The sequence below is a fragment of the Leucoraja erinacea genome, chromosome 3 (genome assembly GCF_028641065.1).
Source record: "Leucoraja erinacea ecotype New England chromosome 3, Leri_hhj_1, whole genome shotgun sequence".
Lineage (NCBI taxonomy): Eukaryota > Metazoa > Chordata > Chondrichthyes > Rajiformes > Rajidae > Leucoraja > Leucoraja erinaceus.
This window is the reverse complement of record NC_073379.1, coordinates 49,296,495-49,311,905: the sequence shown is the minus strand read 5'-3', so window position 1 is coordinate 49,311,905 and position 15,411 is coordinate 49,296,495. Positions and strand designations below refer to the sequence as shown.

Below are 15,411 nucleotides of genomic sequence, written 5' to 3'. Positions count from 1 at the left end.
CTAAAGCAACAAAGGAGTTTTTCAAAGCTAGAAAATGGTCAATTCCTGAGTGGCCAAGTCAATCACCTGATCTGAACCCAATTGAGCATGTCTTTCATATGCTGAAGAGAAAACTGAAGGGGACTAGCCCCCAAAACAAGCATAAGCTAAAGATGGCTGCAATGCAGGCCTGGCAGAGCATCACCAGAGAAGACACCCAGCAACTGGTGATGTCCATGAATCACAGACTTCAAGCAGTCATTGCATGCAAAGGATATGCAAAAAAATACTAAACATGACTACTTTCATTTATATGACATTATTGTCCCAAACATTATGGTGCCCTGAAATGGGGGGAACTATGTATAAACACTGCTGTAATTTCTATATGGTGAAACCAAAATGTATAAAAATTGCCTTTATTAAAATCTGACCATGTGCACTTTAACCTCATGTGATTGTATCTATTACAAATCTATTACAAATCTCAAATGTGGAGTACAGAGGCAAATAAATAAATGATGGGTCTTTATCCCAAACCCTTCTTCAGACTATGGAGGGCATTGTGCTTAGTGATAACTGCAGAGTAAGCTAAGGTAAACTATTCATATATGATCACTATGTGCCTATGTCCTAATATGCACTAACTCTTAGTTCCATCTCCCATTTTTTGATAACTTATGTTGGCATGGGATTAAGAAAAGCTTCATGTTAAAATTCTCAGCGTTCAGAAACTTTTAAGGTGTGAATGGATAAATTGAATGGGAAACTGATGGGAGACTTTTTCACACGGTGGTTTTGTGGAATGAGCTGCCAGACAAAATAGTTAAGGCAGGTACTTTAACAACATTTTAAAGGAACTTGAACAGGGACACGAATAGGGTTTTAGAGGGAATTAAAGGGATATGGACCAAAGCAGACAAATGGGACTAGCTTAGATGGGCATCCTGGGGATTAACAATTTGGGCCGAAGGACCTGTTTGTGTGTTGCATATTTCTATGACATTAAACCTCCCAAATATCACCTCTCGATCTTTCGAGAGTTACTCCACCAAAATATGTGCCTTTGGTTGCGTCCCGAGTCTCTGGAAAAATTATTTAACGCAGATGTTGTTATGTGCTCTAATATTTCCTTGGAACACAACAATTTTGGGAGTCACAGTGGTCCAGCAGTAGACTTGCCGCCTCATAGCACCAGAGACCTGGGGTCGATCCTGACTACGGGTGCTGTCTGTATGGAGTTTGTATGTTCTCCCTGTGACTATCGCGGGTTTTCTCCAGGTGCTCTGGTTACCTCCCCCATTTCAAAAACATGCAGGTTTTTAGGATATTTGGCCTCTGTAAATGACCCCTAGTTGTGTAGGATAGAACTAGTGTATGGTCATTGGCTCGTCAGTATGGCCCTGGTGGGCCAAAGGGCCGCTTTCCACGCTGTATCTCCAAACTAAACAAATCACGTTGTAGCAGAATTACCTGCCGATCAAAACATAAGGTTTGAGACGTCATGTTAGAGTTGTACATCACATTGGTTAAGCCAGGGATGGAAATGTTCCTGAGTAGCAGCCATAACATCAATTGTCAAAAGGAAAAATCAAAAGCTATGTGCTGCAGTTAAATTTACCCAGTTTGTTTCCATGACAACTTTATATCTGGCTTCTGGAGTGATGGCCAGAAAACACTGGAAAGCTCCCAGCCTTGCTCCCTGCACTACAGTGTTGTATGATGCGATCATAGACATAATTGGTTACCTGATGCTCAGTTACTAGTTCCGGCGCCAGAAATGGCATATTAAAATGTAGCATCTTCTTCCACACAGTCTCTCAAGATAAAGTTGTTTCATCTATTGCTTTGGACACCATTGAAGAAAGTTTCAAGTTGATTTGTATGGTAGTCACTAAAACAACTGAATGATCTTTTCACCATGTGAATAAGTTCTTAAGATCAAACTTATTGCAACACAAAATCAAGAATGATTGGTCTACAATGAAGATGCACAATTCATTAACTTTGAATGCCAAAAGACACATCAACAATGCAATTCTCCATGCATGAAATAAGATGAAGTTTTCACATGGAAGCATTAGAAACCATGTCAGTTGGAAACCAATGAGGGCTTAATTCAGCATTCTCCAAATATTTTGCTGAAAGCATTACACTAATGAGTGATTCCCTGATGCTCCAAATAGGTCGGAGATGTAGATGCAAATAAACTCAGAGAATCAGATTCTTATTTCATTTCCCTCCAAAACAAAGATCACAAGCAGTCACTAATCAGCTAAACACAGCATTTTCTCATCAGCCTTCACACTGGTTTTTTGAGTACAATGAATGTAACAATGCCCAGAAAACTGTGATTTAATAAATACATTTCAACAAGTTAGTCAGCAGTTAATTTGTCAGGCACCATCTTTGGATAGGTGACGTTTCGGGTCAGGTCCCTCTTCAAACTGATTGCTGAAGGAGTGGGAGAGAAAGCTGGAAGAGTGGTAGAGAAAGCTGGAAAACTGGCAAGACAAAGTGTGGCCAATCGGTGAACATAGGCAAGGGTTTTTTATTTTGCTGGGCAGATTGTTGGACATAAACCAGATATTAAAAAAAACAGGTGCGAGCCACAAGGATAAAGAGTTGCGGATTGCAAAGCTCAAGGATAGAAAGTAGCAAATTGATTTTTCATTTAATTGAGTTCAAGTTGCGAATATCTTTATAAATTTGATTGAATTGCGAATGGTTAACTAATATTAACTCGCTTTTGATGTAATATATATTCACTCTAAATTACTCTGTAAGAATGGCAAAGATTCTAAGTCAATGAAAATTTACTCAGATACTTGATTTGATTTTCTTGCCAAATCTTTAATTATCCATCAAAACAGATATTTGAAGAAAAACATTTGAAAGGGATCATATGATCAAAGCACAGCTCCTCAAAAATGAGCAGGAACACAGGACCAGGTGGCTATCAGGAGAGGCAAACTAATTTCTATCCTAGATCTTAAAATACCAAAGTGATTTAGCTTGGTAGTTTGAATTATAAAACAGCAAGGAACATGTGCTCTGTTGCACACAATGTCTGGATGCTCATCTGAGAGAAGCCGTATCATGACCCAAAATAAGAGAGTCACACAGATTATAAGGTCATAAGTGAGAGCAGTCAAATTAGGGAATTTGGCCCATCAAGTCCACTCCGCCAATCAATCATGGCTGATCTATCTCTCACTCCTAACCCTATTGTCCTGCCTTCTCCCCATAACCTCTGACACCTGTACTAATCAAGAATCTATCTATCTCTGCCTTAAAACTATCCACTGAGCTGGCCTCCACAGCCTTCTGTGGCAAAGAATTCCACAGATTCGCCACCCTTTTGACTAAAGACAATTCTCTTCATCTCCTTCCTAAAAGAATGTCCTTTAATTCTGACGCTATGACCTCTAGTCCTAAACTCTCCCAGATGTAGCAGGACACTGTTCTGCTGCCAAGCCACGCATCTACTAGCTATATTTATAATATGGTCTTGATATGTGCTAGGTTTTCCACAGTTCAATTCTGGGGGTGTTTTAATTAATTAAAAGAAACAGTATATTCTCATCCTGTTCTTGCGAATGAACGCCCAAACATAATTAGGTTGTCTATGTTCGAGGCTCAAGTGCTCTGAAAGACAGTAGTTATATTTAAATTATCTTTATTGGGGATTTACTCTTCTTAATAATCCGTCTCATAATATATGTCAGATTTTCCTAAAAGATTCTGGAATTCCCTTTGATTGCAATCTCCTAAATTATTTCACTAAGGAAAGTCAGTGGTTGCCATTTTGCACACCAATAGACCAAAGATCCATGCATTGCAAAAGTAAGCACCTGAACTGTTGCTTCCTGATGCAGTATAACAGTCCTCTGTCAGCTAATTTAAGAAAGTCAAGTGATATATTAATTGGCTGGACACATTGTCAGTTGAGAAATGGATGAAAAAGATATTAAGGACAGCATAACCAAATAGGCAACCATCTACAGCCTCTGCTTTGCACGTTGGCTTACTATTGTTTGAAGATTTTTTAGTGATTAATTCATGCCTGGGGAGGAAAAATAAACAGTTCTGGAGTTTTGTCTTCTGGAGCTTCAAAGGAATATCAATATGCTAATTGGAATCACTAGCTGCAATTGTAAATGATTGGCTTTAGGGATTTTCAAAGACAGTGTGAAACATGCATAAAAAGAAAATCTAAAAGTCTGCAATCATTATTGATTAACTGACAATTATCACCACACGAAAGTAGAGAAGAATGAAATGCATTTGAGGCAGCAACAATTTGGTAAAAATAGGAAATCACTCGGGATTCTTATCACTAATCAGTCATTATGACACCAGGCTTGCTTTATAATAACCCTTTACCTACTCTGAATGTTATTATTGCATACGTTCAAAAATGGTTCTGAAGCCTTTTGGACAAAGTAACATAGTTAAACTGTTCTTGGCTTTGTATATTGCTGAAAATGAGGTGAATGATTTTTCCTTTTAAATAACCATGCAACATCAACAGTAAAGTATCCATTATGTACTAATAAACACAATCATAGAAGTTAAGAGCAACCATCTAAAATGGAATTATATAAAAAAATATGAAGATACCTATTTCAGAGCATTCCTGCTTAACTATTTCTTGATGATCTTCAGAGTTTGAGGAAGCTGTTTCATTTAGAGCCATGTCTTTCATGAGTTCTGCATCCATTTCTTCATTCTGCAAGGTATCTCTAATGAATGCATCATTATCAGGCAGATTTTGAAAATCATCAAAGTCTTTCTTCATTCGAGCTCTTTAAAAGTAAGCATTTTTACTTATTAGATTTCCAGAATTGCACATTGGCTTTCATTGAAAGCTACTAACAGAGGAGTAAAATGAAAAAAGTTGATTTTTTATATATATTAATTTCAGACAGCATATATTGGATAAGTTATGGGAGTTTTGTTACAGCAACTGAAAAATCCCACAAATAATTAAATATGTATTACTTGGTGGTAAGTAAAGATAGTGAGAAACTCTAATATTGGAAGAACTCACAACTCTTCAAATAACACTAGAGACCTTTAACATTTTGCTTTGAGTTAACCTCTCATGTGATTAATAAAAAGATCTATGGAGGCCTCTATTTCAGGAAGTCCTTCATACACACAAAAACATTCGTCATATCAGGGCTCAATGGACCACATGCCTAGAACAAACACTGTTTCTTGGTTAACTTAAAAAAGACAGAAATTAGTTATGGCTTATGTCCTTGTCTGATGAGTTCTTTTGAATCTGAATGATTTTGGAGGACTAAATACAAAAAGCCAGGCTGCCAAAACTTAAGATGATCACTAAAACTAGTTAGGAAAGACAATACTGCCCCCGAGATAAACAATAATACTTAACAAAACTGTTATTGGAGCATTGATCTATATTTTTCAGAAGATACTTAATTTATTGAAAAAAATCCCATTAAGAAGCATGAGAAGTGGCAACGAAATTGGGCTGAGACAAGGCATCTCAGGGAGAAAACCTCTTTAAGTGACCAAATGGTCTATTTTTGTGCTACAACATTTCTTGTTCCTTCAAAGCTTCTTGGACCCATTACTGCAAAACACCAAAACCACTCCCCAGCATGATTAATTTATTTCAATGAAGCATAAAACATAGAGGACGAGGAAAGGAAACATAAATGCAAAAATTACCGATTTCTCTGATAAGCTTTGATTAGCTTTTGTTCCCATGGCAACAGTTCATTCAACAATCGTCCAAGGGTACCGTGTAAATCTTTCAAAGCTTGTCGCCTGTAAAACCATTTTTCCTGTAAATATTAAAAAAATCCTATAATTTGTCCACAGTGTCAGTTACATGATTTTGCAAGCCCACTTTATGATCCCCAATGTTTTAGTTATTACATTGAAAATAGTTCAATTTCATAACTTTACGTAAGGCTTGTAATATTTTTAAGAATTTCGTTTGGTCAAATGGCTAAATTAATCTGATTGAGAACAACATTTTAAAGACAAAAAGCGCAAATTGAGCAGATAATAATTTAATAAATGTGGATTTTTTTCATTGCAATCTATTACTGAAGCACAGCTTTATTCCTGCTGTCCATTCTCAGGAAATATAATTATGAGAACAATGTTCTCCGATGGATTTGCATTATACTCAAGTAAGAACTAGATCAGAATTCATGGGCTAGACCAGACCAGAACAAATCCCTCTGAAGGTGCCCAAGACCCAATTTCTGCGAGTCAACTGGAACATTACTCACCAACTTTTGTGACCCATGTCTCAGAACGACATGAAAATTTGCACAGATTTAGATAAAATATAATTGAAAAGGAAGTCATAACTCGCCAGTGCCAAAAGTTGCACATTAATTAATTAAACTAATTAGAAAATTAGATCGAAAAAGTAAGCACCATCTAGTGTCCAATGCCCACATTACACCATGGGGATGGTAGACAAAAGTGCTGGAGAAACTCAGCGGGTGCGGCAGCATCTATGGAGCGAAGGAAATAGGCAACGTTTCGGGCCGAAACCCTTCTTCAGACTGATGTAGGGTGCGGAGGGGGGGGGAAGAAGAAAGGAAGAAGAGGAGCCAGAGGGCTGAGGGAGAGCTGAGAACGGGAGGAGATAATAAAGGCTACCGGAAATTGGAGGTCAATGTTCATGCCGCTGAGATATAAACTGCCCAAGCGAAATATGAGGTGCTGCTCCGGTGCACCCACGCAGTCGTTCCAGGTGCGACAGAGGTTCACCTGCACCTCCTCCAACCTCATCTATTGCATCCACTGCTCTAGATGTCAGCAGATCTCTCCGTCCATCTCTTGCCCCTTTCTCTCTCCCCCTTCTCTCTCTGCCCTCACTCTCTACTGCCTCTTCCCTCTCTAGACGCGCTATGTGTCAGTGGATAAGGTGGTTATGGGGTAAAAGGAGCAAATTAATAATATTAATATAATATTAAGGGGGGTAGTTAGCTTGTGTGCGGGGGGGGGGGGGGGGGAGTAGTTAGTGTGTTTGTGGGGATCATTAGTGTGTGTGACGGCGCATGCCGCCCCTCCCCAACCCCCCGCAACCGCGTTGGGGAAACAGACCCAACAGGTCCGCACTTGGTCTAGTATTATATAAAAATAATATAATTAATATAATTGTGATTGAGCCTGAACCAGCCTAATTAATGGGTGAGGGCAGTTCTTCTGGGTTCCCCCATTTACTGAACCCCCCTGACTGCCAGTGTGCAGAGTGGGGGGTCACAGCCATAGTGGGACTGGGGCAGTGCCAGGCTGGGGGAAGGCTAAGGCATCTTCCACTGAGAGGAAAATGCCTAACCCTAACTCACCCCCCTTCCAGAGCTGCCCACGGCCGGAGCTGGAGCCGCTTTGAGACCGGCTGCGGGCTCCGTACGTGTGGCCTCTCAGCTAGTCCACCTCGGCCAGCATGCCCTTCTGGATCATCGTGGTGATAATGGTGGGGAGCAGCACTGCCCTGCACGTCGTCCGGGCCGCCTTCAGTACCACCATAGCGCCAGCACCGTAAGTCCGCCCGCATACTCGCTGCAACACCGGCCGGCCGACAGCCCGACCGACCCTTCGCAGCATCCAACGGCCTACCGACAAGCCCGACCGACAGACCGATCGACCGACCCTTACCCTAACTCTACATTTGTTATTTACCATTTTTATTTAACAGTTCACATCCTAACGTTATAATGATAAATCAATTAAAAAACAAAATTATCAGCAAGGTTAGCACTACCTTTATTCCTTGGAAACCGTGTTATTGTTTTGATGTAATGAGGAGGCAGCCATGATCCCAGGGTCCTCGCTGTCTAGCGACCATAAAACAGAGCGCGGGATTGGTCAAATTGCGTCCGACCTCAATGTCAAATGTGCATTGATTGGACAATTACTACTTGGAAAATTGAGTTTTTCCCATATTTAAAATAAATGTGCAGGTTTTGGTCTTGACGAATTTCAGGTATGATTTATATAATATTTTTACACAATATGTTAAAAATTCAGGTAGTTCCGCGAGTTGGGTCACGAACTTGAACGAAAAAGCTCCTCGGCCCACAGCCTATAGCTATGACCTTATTAAACAAACGGCTTGAGAGCCGAATGCTCTACCCCAGTTCTATTTTAGATGTTCATCAGTGAAGTAGAACTAATATAATTGGAATTTAATCCAGTGTAACTTTATCCTCCCAAACAGGGACAAATGTTTAGGGTACAAAATGTTTGTTTAATAGGCAAACGGATTTTCAAATCTGAATCCACAGAATAAAAATAAATTACTTACAGATTTCTTCTTATTATTTTCCAGTTCTTTTAGCTCTCCCTCTATTTTGGCAATTAGTTCCCTGAGTTCATCAAGACTAGTGCAAACAAGCTATATAAAGATATTTTAAAAGAAATGTAGGTACTGTTGCTGATTTAGAGAATTGTAATATAAGTACCATGATGCACAAATAGCAAACTTTAAAGGATATTAATGTTAGCTATACCATATAATTTTCTAAATTTATATTTTAACATTTCTGTAAATGAAATAAAGCCCCAAAAAAAGCCATTTGAATATAGAGGTTAAAAGAAAACATGTCAATCATACAACACAGAACGGGGCTTTTGGCCATCAAATCCACTCCAACCACCAAACATAAACTTATACCAATCTTGCACTGATTATTGCCCCCACTTTCCTTTTTTTCACTGAATTTCATCGTTCCGTTGTTGGTACATATGCCAACTAAACACTCTTGACTTTCTCCACCAACTCTCCCCAGATTCTTGCACTCTCCTACACATGAGGGATAATTTACCATGGCCAATTAATCTATCCACTCATACACTTTTGGGATATAGAAAGAAACTGGAGCACTGAGGAAAACCTATGCAGTCACAGGCAAAACATGCAAACTTCACACATACAGCACCGGTGGTCAGGATTGAACCCAGTTGCCTGGAGCAGTAAGGGAGCAGCTCTACTGGCTGAACCACTGTGATGCCCTTAAATAAAATGAGTAAAACTATTGTTACTTCATCTGAAGAAAACATGGGTAAAATGATTGTTACTTTAAACATGAAAATGCTTAGGGACACTAATGTAACTACAGTTCAATGTTGACCAATAATTAGTAAGTGATAGAAATTAGCTTCTCAATGCGATATGCCAATTGTAATTTCACTGAGGATGTAAACCTTCAAATTGATTCCTGGTCTTTTCCCAATTAGTTACTCATGTGAAGATGGTTATGTCTCATTGAAATTGACTTTATGCTGAGGGTTGATAATGCCTATCACTATATAACAGCATGTCTGGGTGTAGATGAAAGAGAGATCCAGTCTTCCCTCAAGGAACTGTACCTCAACAATGAATTATCCCGAATAGAAGAACAAAATGACAGGAGAGAGATAATTAGGTATGGTAAAGAGAACTGTCACTTGTGCAGGGATGACTGAGTGCATGCATGAAACATATCCACCAGGAACATATCATATGGCCTAAAGTTTGTAACTACACAACTGTAATATCAGCTTTGAACAATGGGCTGTCTTTGGGTGTACAAAGCACTTTAGGGTTTTTTTGTACAGTGTTGGGGTTGTTTATTATATATTTTCTATGTGTATTGTGCTTACATGCCCGTTCTGCTGCTGCAAGTGATAATTTAATCATTCCGTATGTTGGTACATACGACAGTTAAATGCTCTTGGCTCTTTGCAGAACACATTCAGAGATTTTCCATAATATGGCTGAATGTAAACAGTTTGAGCTACCTATTATGCTTTCTTTCCACTTCAAAGAGGTGGAAATAACAGTCATATTTAAAATGAAAAAGATTCATTTGCAAGCAGTATAATTAGATACTTGGGGGGAGAAATGACAGGACATCTATATAGATACTATTAAGTTTCATCTTGTATGTATGTATACGTGTGTGTGTGCGCGTGTGCATGCTTATGTCTTTCTACCTTCGTCAAAACGGCACGTGCTAGCGCAGACATTTTCACACATTATTCATCACATTAATCCCGTCGACAAATTAAATTGCTACACCACATTTCATGCTATATTTCGCAAGTTATAGCGTTTTAAAAATAGCGAAAACCAACTTTTTAAATGGCAAACGTCCTTCAACCCGCTTCAAGTGCCATCACAAGGGGGCTGGGCTGCCACCAGCTTCCAGTGACGTCAGGGGGAGGGCCGCATGTAAATTAACGTTCCCTTTTTTTCGACCCGGGCTTCTATCCGCGACGCCCCGGCTAGAGTTTTACGCGGTCATCAAGGAGGCATTGAGACCACAGCGGTGAAGGAGGCATCCACAGGTACCTTGGTGTGCAGCTTGACAGTGAGCTGGACTGGAAGAGTCATATGGAGGCGGTGTACAGGAAGGGACAAAGTAGACTGTATTTTTTAAGGAGGCTAAAGTCATTTAATATCTGTCAACCCCTACTGTGCAGTGTCTACCATTCAGTGGTGGCCAGTGCTCTGTTTTTTGCTGTGGCCTGTTGGGGAGAAGGCGCCCGAATAGCGGACAAAAACAGACTGGATAAGCTGATCAGGAAGGCCGGCTCAGTGGTTGGGACAGAGCAACTAACGGTCAAGCAGGTGGCAGAGGCCAGAACTCTGAAAAAACTAGGCTCAATAATGACCAACCCCACTCACCCACTCCACGCCCTGAAGGTGATCAAGTGCAGCATCTTCAGTCAGAGACTGATTGCACCAATGTGCAAAACGGAGAGACATAGGAAGTCTTGTATACCAGCTGCTATAAGGTTTTATAATGCACAAAAATTTTAACTTATTATGTATTGAAGATATCTGTTGAAATGTGTGGTGTTATGTCTGTCTTGAAGCTGTTGTGGCACTGTAATTTCCTGTAAAGGATTATTAAAGGTTATTCTATCGAGGCTGCAGCAGTAAGGCCTTGCAACAATGGGCCACAGCGACGGTAAGGCCTTGCGGAGATGGAGCAGCGACGGCGGTAAGGGAAACGAGAGGGAAAGAGAGGTGAAGGAGGGATTGGGGGAGGAGAGGAGGAGAGAGGAAAGATCCTGGGGTGGTGAGGAGAGTGGGGGGATTGAGGGAGAGGAGGGGGTAGGGAGGGCAATTACCACGTCTACACTCCCCTCTCGCCCCCTCTCTCTACCCCCCTCCCTCTCTACCCTCACTCCCCCTCTCTACCCTCCCACTCCCCTCCGTCCCCTCTACCCCACCCCCCCTCTCTCTCGACCCCCCTCCCTCGACCCCCCCCCTCTCTACCCCCCTCCCCTCTGCCCCCTTCCCCCTACCCCACCCCCCCCCCTCCCCCCTCTCGACCCCGCCTCCACCTCTCGACCCCCCCCCTCCCTCTCTAAGGATTGAAGAGGGAGGGTGAAGAGGAGGAGGGAGTGCTGGGGATGAGGAGAAATGAGCCGCACCTGCGCAGTTGGAGGTTATGCGTGAGTGGTGGAATATTGCGTTGGGGGAACGGGGTGCGTTGGGGGAACGGGTGAGTGGTGGAATATTGCGTTGGAGGAGCAGACCCAACAGGTCTGCACTTGGTTTAGTTTATAATATAGATTAAATGCTTTGGAGCTTCCTGCATATAATTCATCAATATAGATAAGGCCAGCTATCAAAATAACTTAAAATCCATTTGGGTTATTCATCTGTGGGTTGTCAAGGAAGAGATGGTCATCTGAATAGAATCTTTGACATGATGATCAATTCTAGGCAGTTAGTGGAATTAGCCCTACACTGCCTTTATATTTCTCCAGTATACAGGTAGTGATATCTGAAACAAACATCTTTTTGTTCCCACCTTTCTTTCTTTTTCACTCCCAGCCCCATTTCCAAGTTTTCCAACTATTCCGTACATCTCTCTTATTTGCATTCATATCTGTTAATGTTGCCTTCACATGTTTTTTTTTTCCCATTTCATTTGGTTGTATCTCTTTTGATGGCCTCAATTCCACTTCCTTGACTGATACCTAGCCCTCTCAGTTTTCGCAGAGTTCAAATTAATCAGCCTTGAATAGTCAGATATACTAACCATTCTTTTCTGGAGCCAGCTAATGCTCTATTTTTCATGAATAACTCCCTCATGTCAAGAAACTTCACTGCACCTCTACCAAAGCAATGATACCCCTATTTAAGGTGGCCAGAACTGTATACTGCACTCCAGGTGTGCGTACAGCAAAACTTACTTTAACTTGTAAATTATTTCCATTGCAAGAGCATATCATTCCATTTGATTTAATTATTTGGTGCAGCTGCTAGATGTATTTTTGTACAAGGATACCCATATCACTAACATCAATCATTTAGTAACCTGTGTTTATATAATAGTGCTTTCCCGTTCCGCTCACGTATTTTTTAAATATAACATCCCATGTCATCCATATCCCTTTGTGGATTTTATAAATTACCTTTATAAATCCAATTCTAAATCTGAATTTATATATTACAAATTCGCATGATTCCCAAACCTTGCACCTTTTCAATTGTAATTTGGAAATCTCTATACACTGTATCAACTGGCTCCTCTTTATGCACATTGGTGGTTACATTCTTAAAATTTGTTTGGCACAATTTCTCCCCAATCACAATAACCTTAGTGGCGATGAGCTCGTGTAAACCTCATTTATCACTTTCCTAATTAAGAATTCCAACAAATTGCCCATGATTGTTGTTAGGTTAGATAACAGGCCAGTAGATTCTATTCACCCTAGTTGCAATTGGCATTTTCCAATATGGTTTGGAATTCAGAGATCATAAGGAATGGTTCCACTATCACTTCAGCGCCATTAGTTTGCCTATACTCTTGTTGTGTAGAAAAATGTATTGTTTTTTTAATTTTCTTGGTTACCTGCTATTTCTGAACTGTCTTCACTGTAAAGACAAACACAAAAAAAATGTAACATTATCCCAACATTATTATTATCCTATTAATTAACTTCCTAGACCAAGGGATCAAATGGTTACTTCAAAATAATTAATAATTTTCTTAGCTGAATTCAAATGCCCCCTTCTGTATCCCATAGAAATAAACTGAGGTTTGTAGCAGATATCTACCAGAAAGGAATGGAGTGATTGTTCAAAGATTTAAACACATGCGCCATTAGTGAAGCAGTCTCAACAGGTCTGAATGGGAAGCTAACCAGTTCAGCAACTTTAACCTTTTATGAGCACAGTATACGCTTGTGTTACGGAAATGTTGGCATTCATACAAAACAGTTTGAATCATGAACTTCTGTAAGGCAAGCAGAGTTTACCCCATTTAAACCCATATTATCAGTGGAGATGCATACCACAGGATATTTTTTCTCTCAACAGTAATGGCCTTGTGGATGTGGGTTCTATAAGCAACGGAACTGTGATATATTATAGACGTAAGGAAATGATTAATGTTTTAATTAACTGGAGGTGGGCGTTATTGTTTGATAACGTTTATCTGGGTCTCAGTTCACTAACTTTCATATTTTCCATATTTGGCCCAGAATATTTTTTTCCTCGGATATTTAGGGACTGCTGGAAACCAAAAGTTCAAAGTGATAATTCCTCAAATCGTAGAATTCAAGGCCAGTAAACCCACCTGGAACTGTGGCATTGTAGGCAATGGTGGTGGTATCAATTTCTTCTTCTTTTCATCGGTCTTTTCTGAATCTGGTTTCTTTGCTGGGAAGATTTATGAAATAAGTACATTTAAATAACGAGCATATACTTAAATACTTAGGAGTATTACGCAGCAATTATTCTGAAATGTACCTTTGAAGTTAAAATATTTTTTGCATCACAAATCTATGCATTAAAATCTACCAATTAAGACAACAAATTTAGTGACACTTTAAATTGTGTTAATAGCATGTGAAGATGGAAGGAAACAAAATGTGCTTTTATCTTGAATTATACAATTATCCTTTCTTCAGGTAGTCTAATGCTTAAGATTGCTCACAGAAACTCAAAGCAGGAGGAATACACTATTGCATAATACGATGAAACATTAACTATATTTCCAGATATTACAGTCAAATGAAAAGTACATCTGATGACTAGATTAATTAAATTTACTGAGTTACAATTCACTAAGCAATTATCTCATGTGAATTTACCTGGCCATTAATAATTTTTGCAGTCTTTTTAAACACTTGTCATCCTGTGCCTTTGCCTAAGTGCCACTTCTTACATTCTTGTAACAGCACTACGTTTGCGGCCTCAGAAAGCACAACAGTGAGAGTAGTAACTTTCAAGGTATCCCATCTCAAAGCAGTTTGAATTTGCTGTCATGAAAACCTCAGAAACAACGACTAACATTTGGCAGAGAAGATAAGTAAAAAAGACTGCTGTAATTGCCCAAATATATTCATGTAATTAAATGGGAAGGTATGACGTGCCAAGAGGAATCGACATTTGTACACCATCAGCAATAACCGGCTGATCTTTTTTCTTAGCCTTGAAGCAGTTTTGAAGTGACTGAGAAGAGGTGGATATTGCAAGAATTAAGAACAAAAGTACAAGCCATTGGTACAAAGTCTTACAGGTGAAAGATCATTCAGGCAAATCTGTGATATTTAAGAGGAAATTAGACATGTACAAAGAAAAATCTTAACATTAAAGTAGCAAAACAGAATTGGAGTGAGATTAATATACTCAATGCCTCACTAACCATACTACAGAATATCTTCTTGTACAGTACATTACGATCCCACATATCTCCTTAAGCCAATAATTTCCTGATATTCCTCAACAAAATCTCCAAGCATCGCCACCAAAAAGCTGTGATTGACATCAGGCTTCCCTTGATAGCTCTGGTAAGGTAGGACAATCCTTCACCTGCAAATGGTCATCGTGGTTTTCAATACAAAAGAGTAGTCGCGGTTTCTGCTGCGGTCGCATGGCATAATATTACCAAACTGACTTGAGGAGTAATACTTTACAAGCTATGCCTCTCCCTGTTGCGGTTTCTGCAGTCTTAAACTTTGAGCTAAAAAAGGCACGAAGTGCCAAAGTAATTCAATGGGTCAGGCAGCATCCCTGGAGTACATGGAGGTGACATTTCGGGTCGAGACCTTTTTCAGACTGAACTGTTGAGCTTTGAGCCGTTGCCTCTGTGCCTGGATTAGAATTCAAGGATTGTATTGCATATCGATTTCTCAGAGCATAATGCATTATTCTCCTCAAAATACCTTTAGATTATGAGGAACAGAAGAAAAAAATCACATCATAGTTAAAATTAAAAGGTGATGGTTCCAACTTTTATTACAAGATTTTACTCTTTTCTTTAGATCACCTCATTCTGCATTCCATGGCTATTACTTTTGGTTTATACTAGCTGCCATTAACATCTCATTCTATAAAATGATATCTGTAATCAACAAAGAGAGATTTACCACTCAGATGACGACGACACATTTGAAATTTAAAGTCAAGGGACTAAATCTGAGATG

The 15,411-nt window shown here is 39.7% G+C and overlaps 1 protein-coding gene across 1 annotated transcript in view; it reads right to left on the bottom strand.

Annotated features, from left to right (window-relative positions):
• The window catches only part of LOC129694101 (uncharacterized protein KIAA2026-like), a 66,787-nt gene that overhangs the window by 5,794 nt on the left and 45,582 nt on the right, over positions 1–15,411 (bottom strand). The window contains exons 4-7 of the mRNA XM_055630830.1: positions 13,560–13,642; positions 8,285–8,374; positions 5,683–5,798; positions 4,603–4,787 (exon numbers count right to left, since the gene is read on the bottom strand). Of these exons, the coding sequence (XP_055486805.1) occupies positions 4,603–4,787; positions 5,683–5,798; positions 8,285–8,374; positions 13,560–13,642 (474 nt within the window). The remainder of the gene's footprint in view (positions 1–4,602; positions 4,788–5,682; positions 5,799–8,284; positions 8,375–13,559; positions 13,643–15,411) is intronic.